General features: G+C 35.9%; 1 protein-coding gene across 1 annotated transcript in view; it reads left to right on the top strand.

The window, feature by feature from the left end:
• The window catches only part of LOC107671790 (protein unc-13 homolog B), an 86,335-nt gene that overhangs the window by 10,029 nt on the left and 59,887 nt on the right, over positions 1 to 16,419 (top strand). The window contains exons 2-4 of the mRNA XM_016464762.1: positions 3,044 to 3,073; positions 5,283 to 5,382; positions 13,271 to 13,388. Of these exons, the coding sequence (XP_016320248.1) occupies positions 3,044 to 3,073; positions 5,283 to 5,382; positions 13,271 to 13,388 (248 nt within the window). The remainder of the gene's footprint in view (positions 1 to 3,043; positions 3,074 to 5,282; positions 5,383 to 13,270; positions 13,389 to 16,419) is intronic.

Here is a 16,419-nt window from a genome sequence, read left to right as displayed (position 1 = left end):
GAGGATTTCGATATAAGCCAAGAGGAGACTGGTTTTCCTTTGCTCAAGTAAGGAAACTTTGCTTCCTTTGATCCTGTAAAAAAACACCGGTTTTCAAGAGACTCACCGGAGCATGCGCAAGACTGAACTCATACGTCATCAGCCCGGAGCTGCTTCCATGTACAAATGTTGGCGCAAGCTACATTAAAGTGATTATTACGTTTTGAATATGGATACTTTTCTTACAAAAACGCATCGATTCGCTACAGAAGGCCTTTGTTCACCCCCCGGAGCTGTGTGAGACATTTTTTTTATGGTTGGGCGCATTTTATTTAACTACTTTTGGACTGATGCATGCAACACCCGCTGAGTGCCATGAAACAGCTTGAAAGATCAAAGACAATTTTTAATATAACTCTGACTGGATTCGTCTGAAAGAAGACCTAGGATGACTTGAGGGTGAGTAATTTATGGGCGAATTTTCATTTTTGGGTGAACTAACCCTTTAAGCTCTCTCTCTCTTATAGTAAAGGCGTATGAATGAATGTGTACATCTTTAACTCTGAAAAATCTTGTTTGTTTGTGAGGGATGAAACGAAAGGAAACGAGTGAATTCAGGGAGCCATTAATGTCCAGTGTGAGATGAGTCTGATAAATGACATTATCTGCTGTTGGTCTGATAGGGCAGAAAGAAGCGTTCAGGATTCATTAGTGACACCGGAAGCCCCGGGGAGGAAAACGCTGTGGACTCGATCAGACCGCAGAGAGACACAATGAGTCAGAAGTAGGGCTGTGCGATTTGCGATTTTAAATTTGCAAAGTCAAGCTTCAGCTCAATATTGTCAATAATGTGCAGCACAGTATGGGTATCATTACCCTGCTGAAAAAAAAACAATAGAAACTATCACATAAATTCTTATAGTTTCCATTAAACCATTACAAAATTCCTTTTTGTTTTTGCGATTAGGAAATCGCAACGTCTCAAATCGCGATTTCGATTCGATTTCGATTAATCGCACAGCCCTAGTCAGAAGCCAAGAAAGTACCACCGAGCGAGTGTTTGCTGACGTACTGAAAACAGAATTAAGAGGCCATTAGGTGAAATTGAACTGAAGTCTTTATTTCTAAACTATAGCATTTGCTGCTGCAAAGACCAGCATTTATTGTGTTTGGATGATGGTTCTTGTCTCCCAGGGCATCTGTTCTTTACACAAATGTTTTCAGAAGACTTTAATATGTTATATTTGTATTATGGACTACTTTAATGATACTTATTGCTTTCCATGAAAGGTGAATATTCTAAACAGTATTTCGTTATTTGACATTTAAATGTAAATTTTTGAAAAAATTATTTATTGATTTATTTTTTGTGCTTTCCAAAAGCTTTCCCCAAAGCTCAAACAGTAGAACATAACAATGCTAAGATCATGCTTTTAATTCACAACAAAATTTACATGCATAAACGGATAAAAATTTACGGCGTCAACACAACATCCATTCTGCAAATAAATGCATCTGCCAAATGCATAAATGTAAAAAGTTTTATATAAATATAAATATAAATACCCTCAGAGGTATAACTTTACAGGTATGTCCATGCCCTTAATTAGAAATAGTACACAGTTTCAAGAAAAACATCCTAGGTTCATTTATGGAAGCCCTTTTCTGCCACAAACATGCATACATTACATCAATAAAGTAAGTAAGTACTTGTGACTTTTTCTCTCACAATTTTGCCTTTTTTTTCTTGCAATTCTGAGTTTGTAACTAACAATCCGGACTCTGTTGGACTTTCTCAGAACTGCGAGATGTTAACTCAATTGTGTCTTTATAAATTGCAATTGTGAATAATAAACTGATAATTCTGAGAAGAAAAATTTACATTAATATCTAAATGATAATTATTGTTAAATTATTATATTATTACTATTACATATATTAAAGTATTATTATTATTATTAAATTAATTGTTAGGTATAACCACGCAATTGCGAGAAAAAAGTCGTAATTAACTTTTTTTTACTCTATGGCAGAAACAAAGTCAGAATTGTGAGATGTAGCTTAACTCGCAATTGCAAGAAAGAAAGTCAGAATACTGAATTTACGTCTCGCAATTCTGACTTTTTGTTCCAGAATTTTTCAGAAAGCGAGAAACAAAGTACGAATTGTGAGACATAAACTCAGAATTGCGAGAAAAGCAATTACTTTTTTCTTTTTTTTATCTCATGGAGAAAACAAACTTTCATATTAATCAGTATTTCTGACATTTTAAAGAAGTGTAGTGGGTCAAACTGGCCCAGAACAGCTCAGTTTTCATCCGTCTCTGATGTCATATCCTTTGGCGCTGGCGTGGGCTCTCGCTGCATGAGTCTATAGATGTTCTCCTGAGTAACTCCAGTGAAATTCAACTAATGCCGGTGCTTTCCTCTCAGCTCTCATCTTTTCAAATGGTTTTATTGGCCAGAATTCCGGTCAGCAGAAGTGCCGGAACGAATGCGAATGCATCGGAATTACTGCAGCACAGATCCCGCAATAGCACTACAGTAATGATTACCCAGAGAGCAACTTGCTTTAGATGAGAGTGAAGAGGAAAACCACACGAGGCGTTTACAGAGGACCAGCAGTGAGTATGTGTGTGTAGAGTCCAGCTGAGTCAAGGCTTTAAAACACACTCACTTCCTGTTTGAATGGCCGTTCTGAGGAAGAGGAGAGATGATGAGCTTTGGGTGGGGTTGGATGGGGGTTCAGAGCGGGTTTGCATATTAATGCTCCTCTGCATGCCGTGTGCTACAGCGGGCATTAATGATGCATGGGAACACACGTCATCACAGTGCAGAGAGATGGAAAACTTTAAGAAATCCCCTCATTCCTGTGTGAAGAGACTTCTGCTCATTTTTAATGCACACTATGTATGTATCAAACACTTGCACACTCTCAGTGGGAAGATCCTTGTCAAAAGGAACGTCAGACGACCACCAAAATCTAGTTTAATTGTGTTTGTTTCAACTCGTTTATTGACTCATTATTTATCTTATACTAACTCTTACTCTTCTGTCTTTTACAGTGAAGAAGGCCAAATATGATGGACCCCAGGGTAAGTAAACAGACATCACACACACACACACACACACACACACACACACACACACACACACACACACACACATATATATGTATATTTTTATGATTGTGATTTTTACACACAAATATATATATATATATATATATATATGTAAAAATCATAAAATTAAAAAAATTATGATATATGTAATATAGATAAAATATGGTGCATTCTGTTAAATTAAGAAACTTTTTGCCATTGATCTCAATGATAAAAAGTGACCCATTTTACTTCATATTTGTATTAAATTGGTCATCATTTTAAAATTTAAAAACAGGAAATGGTAACACTATTCAATTTGGTTCAGTTTGTTAATACAAAATAATTTACATTTATGCATTTAGCAGATGCTTTTATCCAAGGCGACATGAAAATGAGAAACATAATCAATTTGTCAAAGCCAATAATAGTCAGAGTGCAATGCCAGGTTTATTATAAAGCTAGATTAGTGCATAGTTCATGATAATGCATTAGGTATCATTAACTATGAAAATCAATTATTTTTTTTACATCATTTAGTAATCTAGTTTAATGTTAATTTATATAAATTAATTAAAATATATAATAAATGAATGTATACATTAAAGGGGTCATATGATGTTGCTAAAAAGAACATTATTTTGTGTATTTGGTGTAATGAAATGTGTTTATGCGGTTTAAGGTTAAAAAAACATTATTTTCCACATACTGTACATTATTGTTTCTCCTCTATGCCCCGCCTTTCTGAAACGCGTCGATTTTTACAAAGCTCATCGGTCTGAAAAGCGAGGTGTGCTGTGATTGGCCAGCTATCCAGTGCGTTGTGATTGGCCGAATACCTCAAGCGTGTGACGGAAATGTTACGCCCCTCACCATACTGTGATGCCGTGTCCGGCCGGAGCGACGAGACAAAAACATTAAAACCCATTATAAACGAGGCATTTGTTGCATCCAGTGGGGACATAATTACGGATTATAATGACTTATATACTGTCTTTTTACTAACCACTGATTTCTAGTCGTGTCCTCTTTTGGAAGACCAAACAAAGTAGTTTCGCTTTCACAACAAAACACATGGCGGCTAGAGTGAGGAACGGCCTGCGGATTTGACGAAGGAGGCTTGCGGCAACCACATGTGACGACCGCTTCGGGCTGGACTCCGCTTCGTCCACGGTGAAAGCCGATCCGGCGATCCACAGCGAAGTTGATGTATTTCCTCAGCGACCAGCACGGATCAGCTCTAGACATGACGAAGCAGATATCGTCCTCTTTTGGAAGACCAAACAAAGTAGTTTCTCTTTCACAGCGAAACACACAGCGTCTTCACGACATGGTGGTGGCGGCAACAATACTACAGCGAGAATCAAAGTTACGCCTTCTTTCTTTGCATAAACATTTGGGCGGTGTAATGCAAATCTTCCCACACAGTGATGTAGACACGTGGGGGCATGTTTAAACGAGGCGTTTTAGGAGGGCGTGGATGAGTCTTAACTTTTATAAAGAATATCTCTTTGGATTTGAGACTTTAGTCTTTGCAACTTTACAGATCTTCTTTATGCACCAAGAGCTTGTAACACTAAATCTTCCCACATAGTGAGGTAGATATGTGGGGGCGTGTTAGAACGAGCCGTTTTAGGTAGGTGTGGCTGACTTTGAACTTATGATTAGATTTGAAAGAATATCTTCTTGGATTTTAAACTTTAGTCTTTGCAACTTTACAGATCTTCTTTATGCACCAAGAGCTTGTAACACTCCAAAGAGAAAGCAAAAATTTAAATCGCATCATATGACCCCTTTAATTTATACGTTTATTTAGAGGTTGTTCAGTACAATACTTTTTGGTGTTACTGTATAACTAACAATAAAAAACATATTTTTAACATTATTTAGTAATCTACTTTAATGTTAATTTATATAAATTAAATTAAATAAATGTATAAAATAATTAATACATTTTTATTTTTGGTGTTACTATATAACTAACAATGAAAAGCGTTTACTTTCTTTTCTTTTTTTTTTTTTACATCATTTAGTAATCTAATTTAATGTTAATTTATACAAATAAATTTAAATAAAAAAAATTAAATAATATACTTATACATTTAATTTATAAATTTATTTAGTAGTTGTTTAGTACAGTACTTTTTGGGGTTACTGTATGTGAATGCTATGATTTCTATCTCTATTTCTTTTCCTCCTGCAGAGAAATTCAACACATATGTGACTCTGAAGGTTCAGAATGTGAAGAGTACGACCATCGCCGTACGGGGAAGCCAACCCAGCTGGGAGCAAGACTTCATGTTGTGAGTCCTTCATATTTTCTTCTTCTGTCCTTATCCTTGTTCCTTTGTGATTTATTTTCTTTGCTTTATGTTTAAGTTCATTTCGCGTCTCCTCGCGTTTTTTTCCATTCCACGGCCCACGTCACATCTTTGTCAACGCAAAAGCGCATTTTGTGTGAATTAGAAGTCGATCGATTGATCGTTTTGCCGATTAATCGGCACCGATAGTTAATAAAATTAAATTAAATAGTTACGCACTCTTTTAGTTTTCGTTGCGTATCCATTTAAAAAAATATTGGTTGATTAATCGGTATCGGTAAAATCCACTATCGGTCGACCTCTAGTGTGAATAGCACCTAGTGATATGTTCTACTTGCGGTCCTTCATAGAGTTCGTCACACGTGAGTGGTTCATCACGTATGCCGTCATGCGGTCAGATCATTTTTTACCCTTTTGGGGTAGGGGCGTGTTTGTTTTGGTGATTTCAAATGTCAACATTGGCTACCAGAAATCACTTACCCCACCTTTAACTGTTATCATTAACATATTGTCAACATGTCTAATTGTAATGTTTGCTAATATTTTTATTCAAAATCGCGATTCCTTGATTTAAAAAAAAAAAAAAAAATCATGGCAAAACATTACATTTGAATAAATCGATAAAACCAGAACAATCACACAGCACAACTGTGAGTATAAAATCATGGAAGCTTGTTTCTGCTAGGGTTGGGTATTGTTTTTTTTTTTTTTTTTTTCGATACCGGGGCCAAATCGATACTTTTAAAATGGTACCGGTGCCTGAACCGATACTTTAAAAAAAGCCACAAAATGATGTTGGATGACTCAAGAATACCTTTCTATTGGACAAAAAAGTTCTTTAAATTGAACAATATATTAAAAGTTTAAAGTATACATTAATATAAAAGTAAATACAAAACACAACAACAATAAAACCTAAGCCACCTAACCCAACTACAATAATTTAACAGCTTCAAATTTCAGCAATTCTTTTGCAGAAATATGACCATATTTGCCTTCTCTGGCAAAATACGACACCTCCCCTGACTTATTGCATGTCGTGCACAGGAGAAAACTCTCTCAGATGGTGCCGATGAGGCCTGCACACACAGGTATGTGTTTGAAAGTGCAGACAATATGGGAAGACTGTCCCGCTTCCCCCACCACCAAGCTACAGGTTATTGTCCTGATGAGACTGAAGGTAGACCTTTGTAGATCTCAATCTCTTTATGGGCCTGTTCAGCTATGGAGATGGCACCACTTTTAGAGGTTGTTGCCTGAAGTAACTCTCGGTCCTCATCCTCAAACAGCTCTTCTAGGGCTGACTTGTTGGCACACTTCTCGTGACATGGAGACTGAAAAAAAAGTAGTGTTTAGACAAACTTGCTTCAAAAATATATTCATTTAAAATAGTCTATTCCAATATTACTTACATGTTCCTCTGCCTTCAGTGACTTGTCCTCCTGATTGTCATCCAATCTATCTTCCTCAATGTTGTGATCCTGAAGGACCTCCATTGGAAGCTGCTGAAATAATGTTGCACATATAAACAGCAATACTTTGTTGTAGAAACTGTAACATGGCACACATGGGAAATAAGACTGAGCATAAAATACCTGTTCTGTTACATTGCAAACTGCTGCTTTCTCCAACCGGCCCCAAGCATCAGCAGCAACAGCACATCCAAGTTTGCCTTTGAAGCGAGGGTCCATCAAAGTGGCCTCCTGGAGGAAGTTCTTAATGTCTTCATCCTGTAATCAAACATGACAAACTATTTAGTGTCTAACAGTTAAAATTGTGATTTGCCTTCTTTCTTTTTTTAAGCATAAGCTCTTAATGAAATGAAAATGGAAAATACCTGATATCGTTTCTCCAGATCTCCCCAGACTTTCTCTTTCAAAGCACTGATAAAAACAGTGTCCTGTTCAGCCACCGTGAAATGCTCCTCCAGCTTAGTCAGTATGGGGAGAATTTGGCCACATGTGGGTGACTTCTCACTGGATACACAGAGGGTTGAGGTGTACAACAGCTTCATGATTTTAACAAAATCCTCTGCCTTCTGGAAGTCGTCATCTGTGAGTCTTTCCAGTCTGGGACAAAAAAGAAAATATGAAGATAAGAATAAAAACCAACTATTGCTACTCATTGTTTCACAAGTGATCTTTTTGTCTATTACTTGTCTTTCTCCATTGGCTTCCTGAGTCGTTGGTCAAGTGATGCTGCCTGGATGGCCTGGTACTACTCCACCATCAAGAAAAGAGAGCCACCATGTTCTGACATCCAGAATCATGTTATGTTGTGGCAGATCTGAAACACAAATGCAAATTTTGAATTACAATCTACTGAAGAAGATGCTTGAAACAAACATAACTTTCTGAGAGATATAATGACTACGCTACTTGCTGAGAAGTTGCTGCTTCTCCCGCAGCACGATCTTAGCCATGGAGGACCTCCTCAGCCACACTACAATAGATCGAAGTCTGGCACACCACTTTGTAATGACACTGATGTTGTAAACCTTCTGTGCGAACAGGTTTAGGGTGTGGGCAAAGCACCCCACTTTTAAAAGCTTAAGATTATTCAGTGCAACATCCATATTGCTGGCGTTGTCTACTGTGGCAGCTATAAATTTAGTGTTTATCTGGAATTCCTCCAGAATGCAATTTATCTCGTCTGCCACCATGAGGCCTGTTTGTGACTCATACACAGCTTTGGTGTTTAGCACCTTTTACTTAATGTGGCCTTCACTGGTGTAGTGCACAGTAACTGTTAAATAGTGGTCCTGTGCCACACTGGTCCACCCATCACATGTGATAGCAGCCTTACTCACTTGTGCTAACTCCTGAATAACATTTTGTTTCTCAACAGAGTACCATGCAGGAATAAGAGTGTTGGACAAATCATCCCTGGATGGGGGTCGGTAGTGAGGATTAAGGACAGCAGTCATTTCCCTATTAAAGATTAACATTTTTTTTTTGTTATTAATTAATTTTTTTTTTGACAAATTTAATAACACATCAATTAAAGAAAATATTTCTCCTTTAACATATTTAACAATTTTTTCACATTACTTTTTGTTTTTTTTTACCTGAACCATTGGGATTCCACAGTGGAAAAGGAATGCAGTCCCTTGACCACAAATTTGGTCACAGCCTTGTGGAGTTCCTCCACCTTCTCCTTTTATTCAAAGTAGCCTTCTTTGTCATGGTAAATGGGGTCACTGCTGTAGTACTGCTAGCTGTAGAGCCAAAATTATAAACATAATCCATGTTACATTAATATTTTACAAATTGTTTGATAATTTGTTAGCATGAATGCAAGATTTGCATTTTGCAATTAACATTACATTAGCCTACTACTAACCTGCGGAAGGGCTGCTGTCGTCATCATAATCGGTGGACTCCTTTTTGCTAGGGTTGGTATGACTGGGGCTGGGGTCGTCCACACTGATAGTGCTAGCTGATGTCCGCAAGCTGTCAAACACGGTGCATCCCTCTGCTTTCAAGTTTATTCTGTGTGCCCTCAAATGTTTCATTAGGTTTGACGTGTTTCCCCCTTTACACGCAACTGTTGTAAAACATTTGCTGCACGTCGCGTTGTCGAAATCCTTTCTTGTGAAATATTGCCATACTTTAGAGCGTTTAGTTTTAGGCATTTTAATTTAAGCGCGTTTAATGTAGCTAGCTAAGCTAACGGTAGACCACCTGCTGCCGTCAGAGCAAGTGTAGTTGCTGCATTCACGCGCTTCTCGGATCGTCTCATTTCCCCACATTTAACTCGAAATGTGAAAACAAAATGGACAGTAACATTACTACAAAGATGTCTCGGATTTGTATCATCAAAGCTTTCCGACGTTCACGTGAGTTTTCTCATTCAGGATATAATTTTTCAGATCATTCTGACACCCCATGAATGCAGTATTTAAATTTAACTAGAATTTAATAATTCGTGTTGATGAATCTGATGCTTATTACGTCCGTTTCATAGCACCAGAGGACAAATATTTAAATCGACAGTTCAGGCATTTAAGTGGCACCGAAATGAGGCACCGAAATTCGCGTTCTGATTCGGTCCGGTACATACCGGTCATATAGGTACCGGTGCCGTATTGGCACCGGGTTTCGGTACCCAACCCTAGTTTCTGCCACGGAATAAAAAAAAAATATATATATAATTGCGACTTTTTATGTATTTCAATTCTTACTTTTTTTCTCAGAATTGCGAGTTTATATCTCACAGTTCAGACTTTTTTTCCCTCAATTCTTACTTTTTTCTCAGAATTGACATATAAACTCACAATTGACCCTTCACAAAGACCAGCCCCCCCTTAGTTACTGTTGCTACGCTGCGCTCTCACGCCACACATCATGTTCTCACACAGTAAAAAACACTTGACGACACGCCGACAGACAAGACAGAGCATGTTACTTTTGGAATGAAACAAAGTTTCAGCTTTCAAATTTTGTCTTTTTTTTTTTTTAAGAAATTCAAACAATAAATATGTCGTGACAGATCGCTGTAGCGCACGTGAAGTGATCATCTCTTCCTCTTTACTAGTTATTATAGCACAAAATAAACATGAATGATCATCAGAAGGTTTCTTGTTTCAACCGCAGAAAGACGTCAATACACACCGTTTTTCAAGTTCAAGTCCACCGACGGTCATCCACTCTGGTCTGGTTTATTAGTCAGACAAAATGCCAGATTCGCCGTTATGATTGCTCATAACACCTGTCAGTCAAACTCCTGCTGAAAGCTTACAATTCTGACATTTTCTTAAACCTGCGAGTTGAAATTACGTGTTAGAATTGCGAGATATAAACGTTTATATCTTGCAATTCTGACTTTACAACTCACAAATGTGAGTTTACATCATGCAATTCTGAGAAAAAAAGATGTAAACTCACAATTGCAAGAAAAAAAGTCACCATTACCTTTTTATTTTTTATTCAGTGGCAGAAACGGGCTTCCATAAATCACGCTCTCATGTGCTCTATTCTGTTTCTTTTCCTCCTTTCTCTCCCTCAGTTATCCTGATCTTCCTCTCATGTTGTGATTTACTAACAGATCACCTTCTCTTTGCTCTATCGCTGTCGTTTTCACTGTATCTGCCTCTGTTGCCCTTCATTCGCCCGCACACTCACTCCTGCGCTCTTGTTCATTGATAACAGACAGTGTAGATGAGCTCAAAGCGTTTGCACTGGTGCAGCACGGCTGTTCTTACGTAACGCCGCTCTGCAGAGAATCTCCTCTCTGCTCTCCACTACGTGACATGCCTTTAATAGCGCCGATGTTCAGAAGCGGAAAATGTACTGCATACTGCACATTTATACTCTGTATACTGCCTGCTGTTTTTAAAAATAATATGTGAAACAGTATGCAGTAAGAACAGCAGTATGCAACAGCCTCAGCTAATAATTATGGCTGTTTTGTGTTTTTAATAAAGATTAAACTTACATTTAATTTTTGATTGCTTTCAGATCATTTAGAGGTTGAGCAAATTGCAGTTATAATTACTCTCTTGTATTGAATTTTCCTTCCAGAGAAGTAGTTTTAAGGCAAGGCACTACAGCCAAAAACATTGTGTTTCAAGCACGGGTCAATTTTCAGATTTTAGGCTAATTTGCTTCCATAACATGTCTTCTTTCATACTAGTGGAAAAAAAAACATGCACATTTAATACACATTTAAGTGTCTATTTTATTGCATTTGATCTATTTTTGTCTGTAGATTTCAATTCCAATACATATCTTTAAAGGTGGTGAGTTTTTTCTCCAGTTCCGCAGCGCTTACACCAAAACTGTTTTATTCTGAAGGATTTTACTGAAGGGTTTGTTTATATATAATTCGCCTGATTTATAACATTTTTATTCCTTAAAGGGGTATCATATGATGCGATTTCAATTTTTCCTTTCTCTTTGGAGTGTTACAAGCTCTTGGTGCATAAAGAAGATTTGTAAAGTTGCAAAGACTAAAGTCTCAAATCCAAAGAGATATTCTTTATAAAAGTTCAGAGTCAGCCACGCCTACATAAAACGGCTTGTTCTAACACGCCCCCACATATCTACCTCACTATGTGGGAAGATTTGCATAACACCGCCCAAATGTTCACGCAAAGAAAGAAGGCGTAACTTTTATTCTCACTGTAGTATATGCTAACGATTAACTACGTATATGCTAACGGCGATGTTTATTTCAATCCGAAATTAAAATTAAAACATGGAATAACATTCATAACAGAAGCTCTAAATATTAAAAATGTAATTGAAACTTACCTGCTTGAACTTGATCGGGGTGTTTTGTTAGTTTGATGCGTTTCCTCATCTTGAGGTCGCCACTGCTTTTAAGAGGTTGCCAGGTTTTCACAACAAAACCCGCCCAATCATGTTTCGAGGAAGTCCTCCGTTAAAAATCGCGTTCCGAGGATAAAATACACATGTTTTGGCGGGGTTCCCCTGGTAAAATTCGCATTCCAGGGGCTAAATATCACGTTAATGGGGTCGTTTTTCAACCCACGGACATGAAAAACAACCCGCGGCAACAGTGTTAAAGCAGCCCAATTCTGCGGGGAAACCGCGGACTTGGCAACACAGGAAGAGGATAGCTTTCGGATAGCGCATCAAGAACCGGGTTGACCGGGTACTCGGTACCACCGGTACTTAAAAAAACTTGGTACCGTAACGTTTTCATTTTTTTAGTACCGACTTGGTACCGAAATACCGGGTCTTTTGACAACACTAATTGTTAGCATATTTAAACATAACATTTCAGATAACTTGTATATCCAAAATAATCGATATTGAATCGAATCGAATCAAATTGGTAATCGAATCGAATCGCAAGCTTGTGAATGAGAATCGAATCGAATTGTGAAATTTGTGTCAAAACCCAGCCCTTATGCAAATTAGTGCATATTTAATTAGATAATGCATCATTAGCATATTTAAACATAACATTTCAGAACACTTGTAATACAAGATAATTGTCATAATGCACTGTTATTAATCATCTGGGAAAAGCCTGATGATATAAATTAGTAAAAAAAATTAGTAGTTGTATTTAAAGTGATTGAATTAGCAGCGCTATGATATAATGTTTATATAAATATTTTTTTATAGCTTAGAATTTATATATTATATGTTTATATAAGCATTGCATAGCTTTGTATATTATTATATATATATCATCTGTGGTGAAGAAATTCTTGTTTCTCTTCGAAAGACATCAGTTTCAGCTTTCAGTATTTTAATTGTTTGTACATGTGACTCACATAACACTTCTAAAGCCTGAGAAATGTGCCATATAAAATTAGAAATATCCAGAATGTCTGCATTTTTATTGCTTAAATACACATTTGACCACATGAGTAATAATATTTGAAAGCACACAGAACTAGTATTGCACTGTCTTTACTCCTCTCTTGGTTTTCTTTCTAACAATGTGTCCTGCTGTTTTATAAATTAGATACGTGTTATATTTCTCCCGGGCATGTTTTTTTTCCTATTTGTTTCCATTTTGCAGTGATGTAATTACGTAAAGCAGTTTAGTCTGTAAAATCCTCTCCGTGTGGTGCCAACAATCAGATGCAAATGTCTCTCGATAAACATTGAATCTTGATTCCAGACGAGCTTTTCACCCACGCAGCTCTCGCTCAGCTTTCCGCTTCACACCAGGCTTGATGTTGATCACAATAAAAGCTTTTAACTTTCCTCTGCAGAACATCTTACTGTCTTTATGCAAGTACAAGTAGCCTTTTTCGTTCATCCTTTGTTCATTTTCGTTTCCCATTTTCAGGTTCATTCAGCGGTTTACTCTGCGGTCCGTTGCCACCTGCATTTATCTTCATCTAAAGGTTGCTCTGTCTTTTCATTCTCTTTCTTTTTGTGTCCAGTGAGATAAATCGGCTGGATCTGGGCCTGACAGTGGAGGTGTGGAATAAAGGACTGATCTGGGACACCATGGTCGGCTATGTTTGGATCCCACTGCAGAGTATCCGCCAATCAAACGAGGTCGGTGCTGTACAATTGGGTTTGCATGATACGGCTGATATGAGCGCCGTTCTTAATACCAGTTTCAATATGACAGCAAAAACGGAATGCTGTTTAATTAAAAAGTTAAATATCAAGCTTTAATTGAAAGATTAGTATAATTAGGGCTCTAATAGAGACTTTTACTTGAGGCCGGATTCACGAAAATCTTCTTAAGAAATGTCATAAGATAAATTTCATGAAGTTTGAAGAATGTTTCTAAGTGAAATTCTTGAAAAATTCTCACTTTTTTTTTTAATGTGATTTTTTTTTATTATTAAGAAGAAAATCAGGCTTTTATGGAAGCTTGTTTCTGCCACGTAATAAAAAATAAAGGTAATTGTGACTGATTATCTCACAGTTCAGGCTTTTTTTAAATAAAAAAAATAATAATAATAATTGCAACTTTTTATCTCACAATTTATTATTATTTTTTTTACACTTTTGCAAGTGTATATTTTGCAATTCTGATTTTTCTTCTTAATAATTGGGAAAATGTGAGATATAAATCAGAATTAGCAATTAACTAAAGTCTCAATTAACTTGTACTTTTTTTTATTCTGTAAAAAACTGAATTGCGAGATGTAAACAGAATTTTGGGAGAAAAAAAATCAGAATTGAGAGATATTATCTCAGAATCGTGAGAAAAGTCATAATGCTGCATAATAATCATAATAAGCGTGCATATTATTTTTGCTGTTTTTTAATGCACCATGTACTTTAAATAGTTATTTTTGAAGAGTCTGTCTTAAGATGCGCTCATTTACGCGCTCATGCGCCAACTGTCTTGTACTGAATGTACAAGTAATAATGTATATGTACTGAATGCTGCTGAACATTATGTCGTAATTATAGGCTAAAATTAAAAACGAGGTCCCTATTTGACTCCGTTTTGAATTTCAAATTCGGCATAAAGTCACGTCATGCATAAACACGCAACACCAATCAGGATTGGAATAGTTTCATTCATGCTTCAGACGCGCAACGCTGAGGGGGTTCCCCTAGTGTCGTTACCGACGCAGTGTCTCGTTCCCTTTCTCGGGGAACTAGGGTTACAGTCGTAACCCGAGATGTTATGCATGTTGTAATGCTTGCAACAATTAATTTGAAACAACCCAATAAATCCATTAAACATCTAACCTTTGGGGATTTAAGACAAGTTGAAGGTTATTCTAATTTTAAGAGGTTATTTATGATGATTTTTAAGAAGACTCTTTTCAAGAATTTGAATTCTTCTTAAGTTTTGCGTTACGAACAATCTTAAGAAAAAAAAAATTTGAACATTCTTAAGTATTTTTGGGAATACTAAATATTTGTTTTTCTTAAGTAAGAAAATAGAAGTTAAAAATAATTTTATTCTTCACCAGCTTTTCACTGTTTCATTTGAGAAAAACTACCATCAAATACACACTGACACTAAAACTGAAAGACCTTCACGACAAACCATCAAAATAAAAGTTCGGTTTAACTTGAAGAAATTATGACAGAAACATATTATTAATGTAATTCTCAAAGTAATAATAACAATATTATTATTCTTAAGGAATATCATACAAACAAGGTGTTTTTCATTAATTTATACAGTTCTGTACATCTTGTTTGAAAAAATAAAAATGCAGTGTTTTGTTGTAAATTAATTATGTTTTCATTTGAATGCATTTTAAAAGATTGATTAAATTGTTAAAGTTTTATTAATTAATTTCATGAATAAATTAGTACTGAATCATAAAACACAGAATCCAGAAAAAAATCAAATAGAAAACAGAATTTAGGGGAAAATAAAATTGATTTTTATGGGGCCCTAAATTAAAAGGGAGTTACGGAAAACATTGAATATCTGGATAAATATTGATATTGTATGATATGGGAAAAAATGTTGTGATAATATTTTTAGCCATGTCGGCCAGTCCTAGTCCTAGTCCAAGCATAAATTCACTTAATTTTGATGCATTTATCATAAAACAAGATTTATCTTAAATAATTTTGCTTCTCAACTAAATTTATGTTGATTTAAGAATGTTTAGATATTTGTCCTGGAAAACAAGACAAAAATATCAAGTAATTAAATAATGTTTTGCAGTGTGATGGCAAGATGCCAAATTTTAATATCTAAAATTTTATGAGCTATGAAAGAGTAACATAAGAGCAGTACAGTTGTTCCCCTGTGGTGAGATCAGACTTTAAATGAAATTTAACACCGGATGACAGGGTGTGATGTGGGAGAAGGGAAGTGAAGGTCACGTTTTTGATTAGATCTGGTTCAGACACGGGATGCGCTGCTGGATTTATGGCCGTAATGCACCTCAGACCTCCTCATGTGTGCCTGTGCCCTTTCTGTCCTGTTACGTAAGCCAGTGCTTGCTTTATTTAAAGACGGCGGTTTTATTGAGCTGCCTTCCATTTGCTGCTTTTATGTCCAGTTTTATAAATGACCCCGAGTTTTCCCTCAAGCTTTCATAACGTAACATGAATAATATATCATCCGCTGTCAATAATGAATGAGTTTTTTCTTCTCTCGGTCGCTGATGTTCTGGTGTTTGTGTGATTTATGTGATTTGAAGCCGTCGAGGGTTAAAAAAAAAACTATGTAGACATGCATAAAAAACAAAAACTACTAAAAATGACAAAAAATGGCAGACTTTAAATAAATAAAAATGAAAAATGGAAAATATAAAAATAAATCTGATTCAAATTAATAATTAATATAATTTTAATTAATACAATTAATAAAAACCATAATAGTATCTAAATGATACTCAAGTAACACTGCTCTGGATGGAAATCACTATTAAAGATTTTTCTTTTATTATATATATATATATATATTTTTATTTTATTTTTTTTGCAAATATTAGTATTAACATCATTGATCTTTACAATATTAACATATTGATCTATACAAAACCTTGGGTCACCAACTGTTGCTTTAAATGCTTCATAAAAAATGCTGACCTGAATAAAAATAATCAAAAATAGTAACATTATTTTTATAATTTTTATAAGAAATTTCTAT

This window comes from Sinocyclocheilus anshuiensis, unplaced genomic scaffold (genome assembly GCF_001515605.1).
Source record: "Sinocyclocheilus anshuiensis isolate Anshui unplaced genomic scaffold, SAMN03320099.WGS_v1.1 scaffold1491, whole genome shotgun sequence".
Lineage (NCBI taxonomy): Eukaryota > Metazoa > Chordata > Actinopteri > Cypriniformes > Cyprinidae > Sinocyclocheilus > Sinocyclocheilus anshuiensis.
The sequence above is the reverse complement of the archived record's forward strand: the minus strand, read 5'-3'. Positions and strand labels throughout refer to the sequence as shown.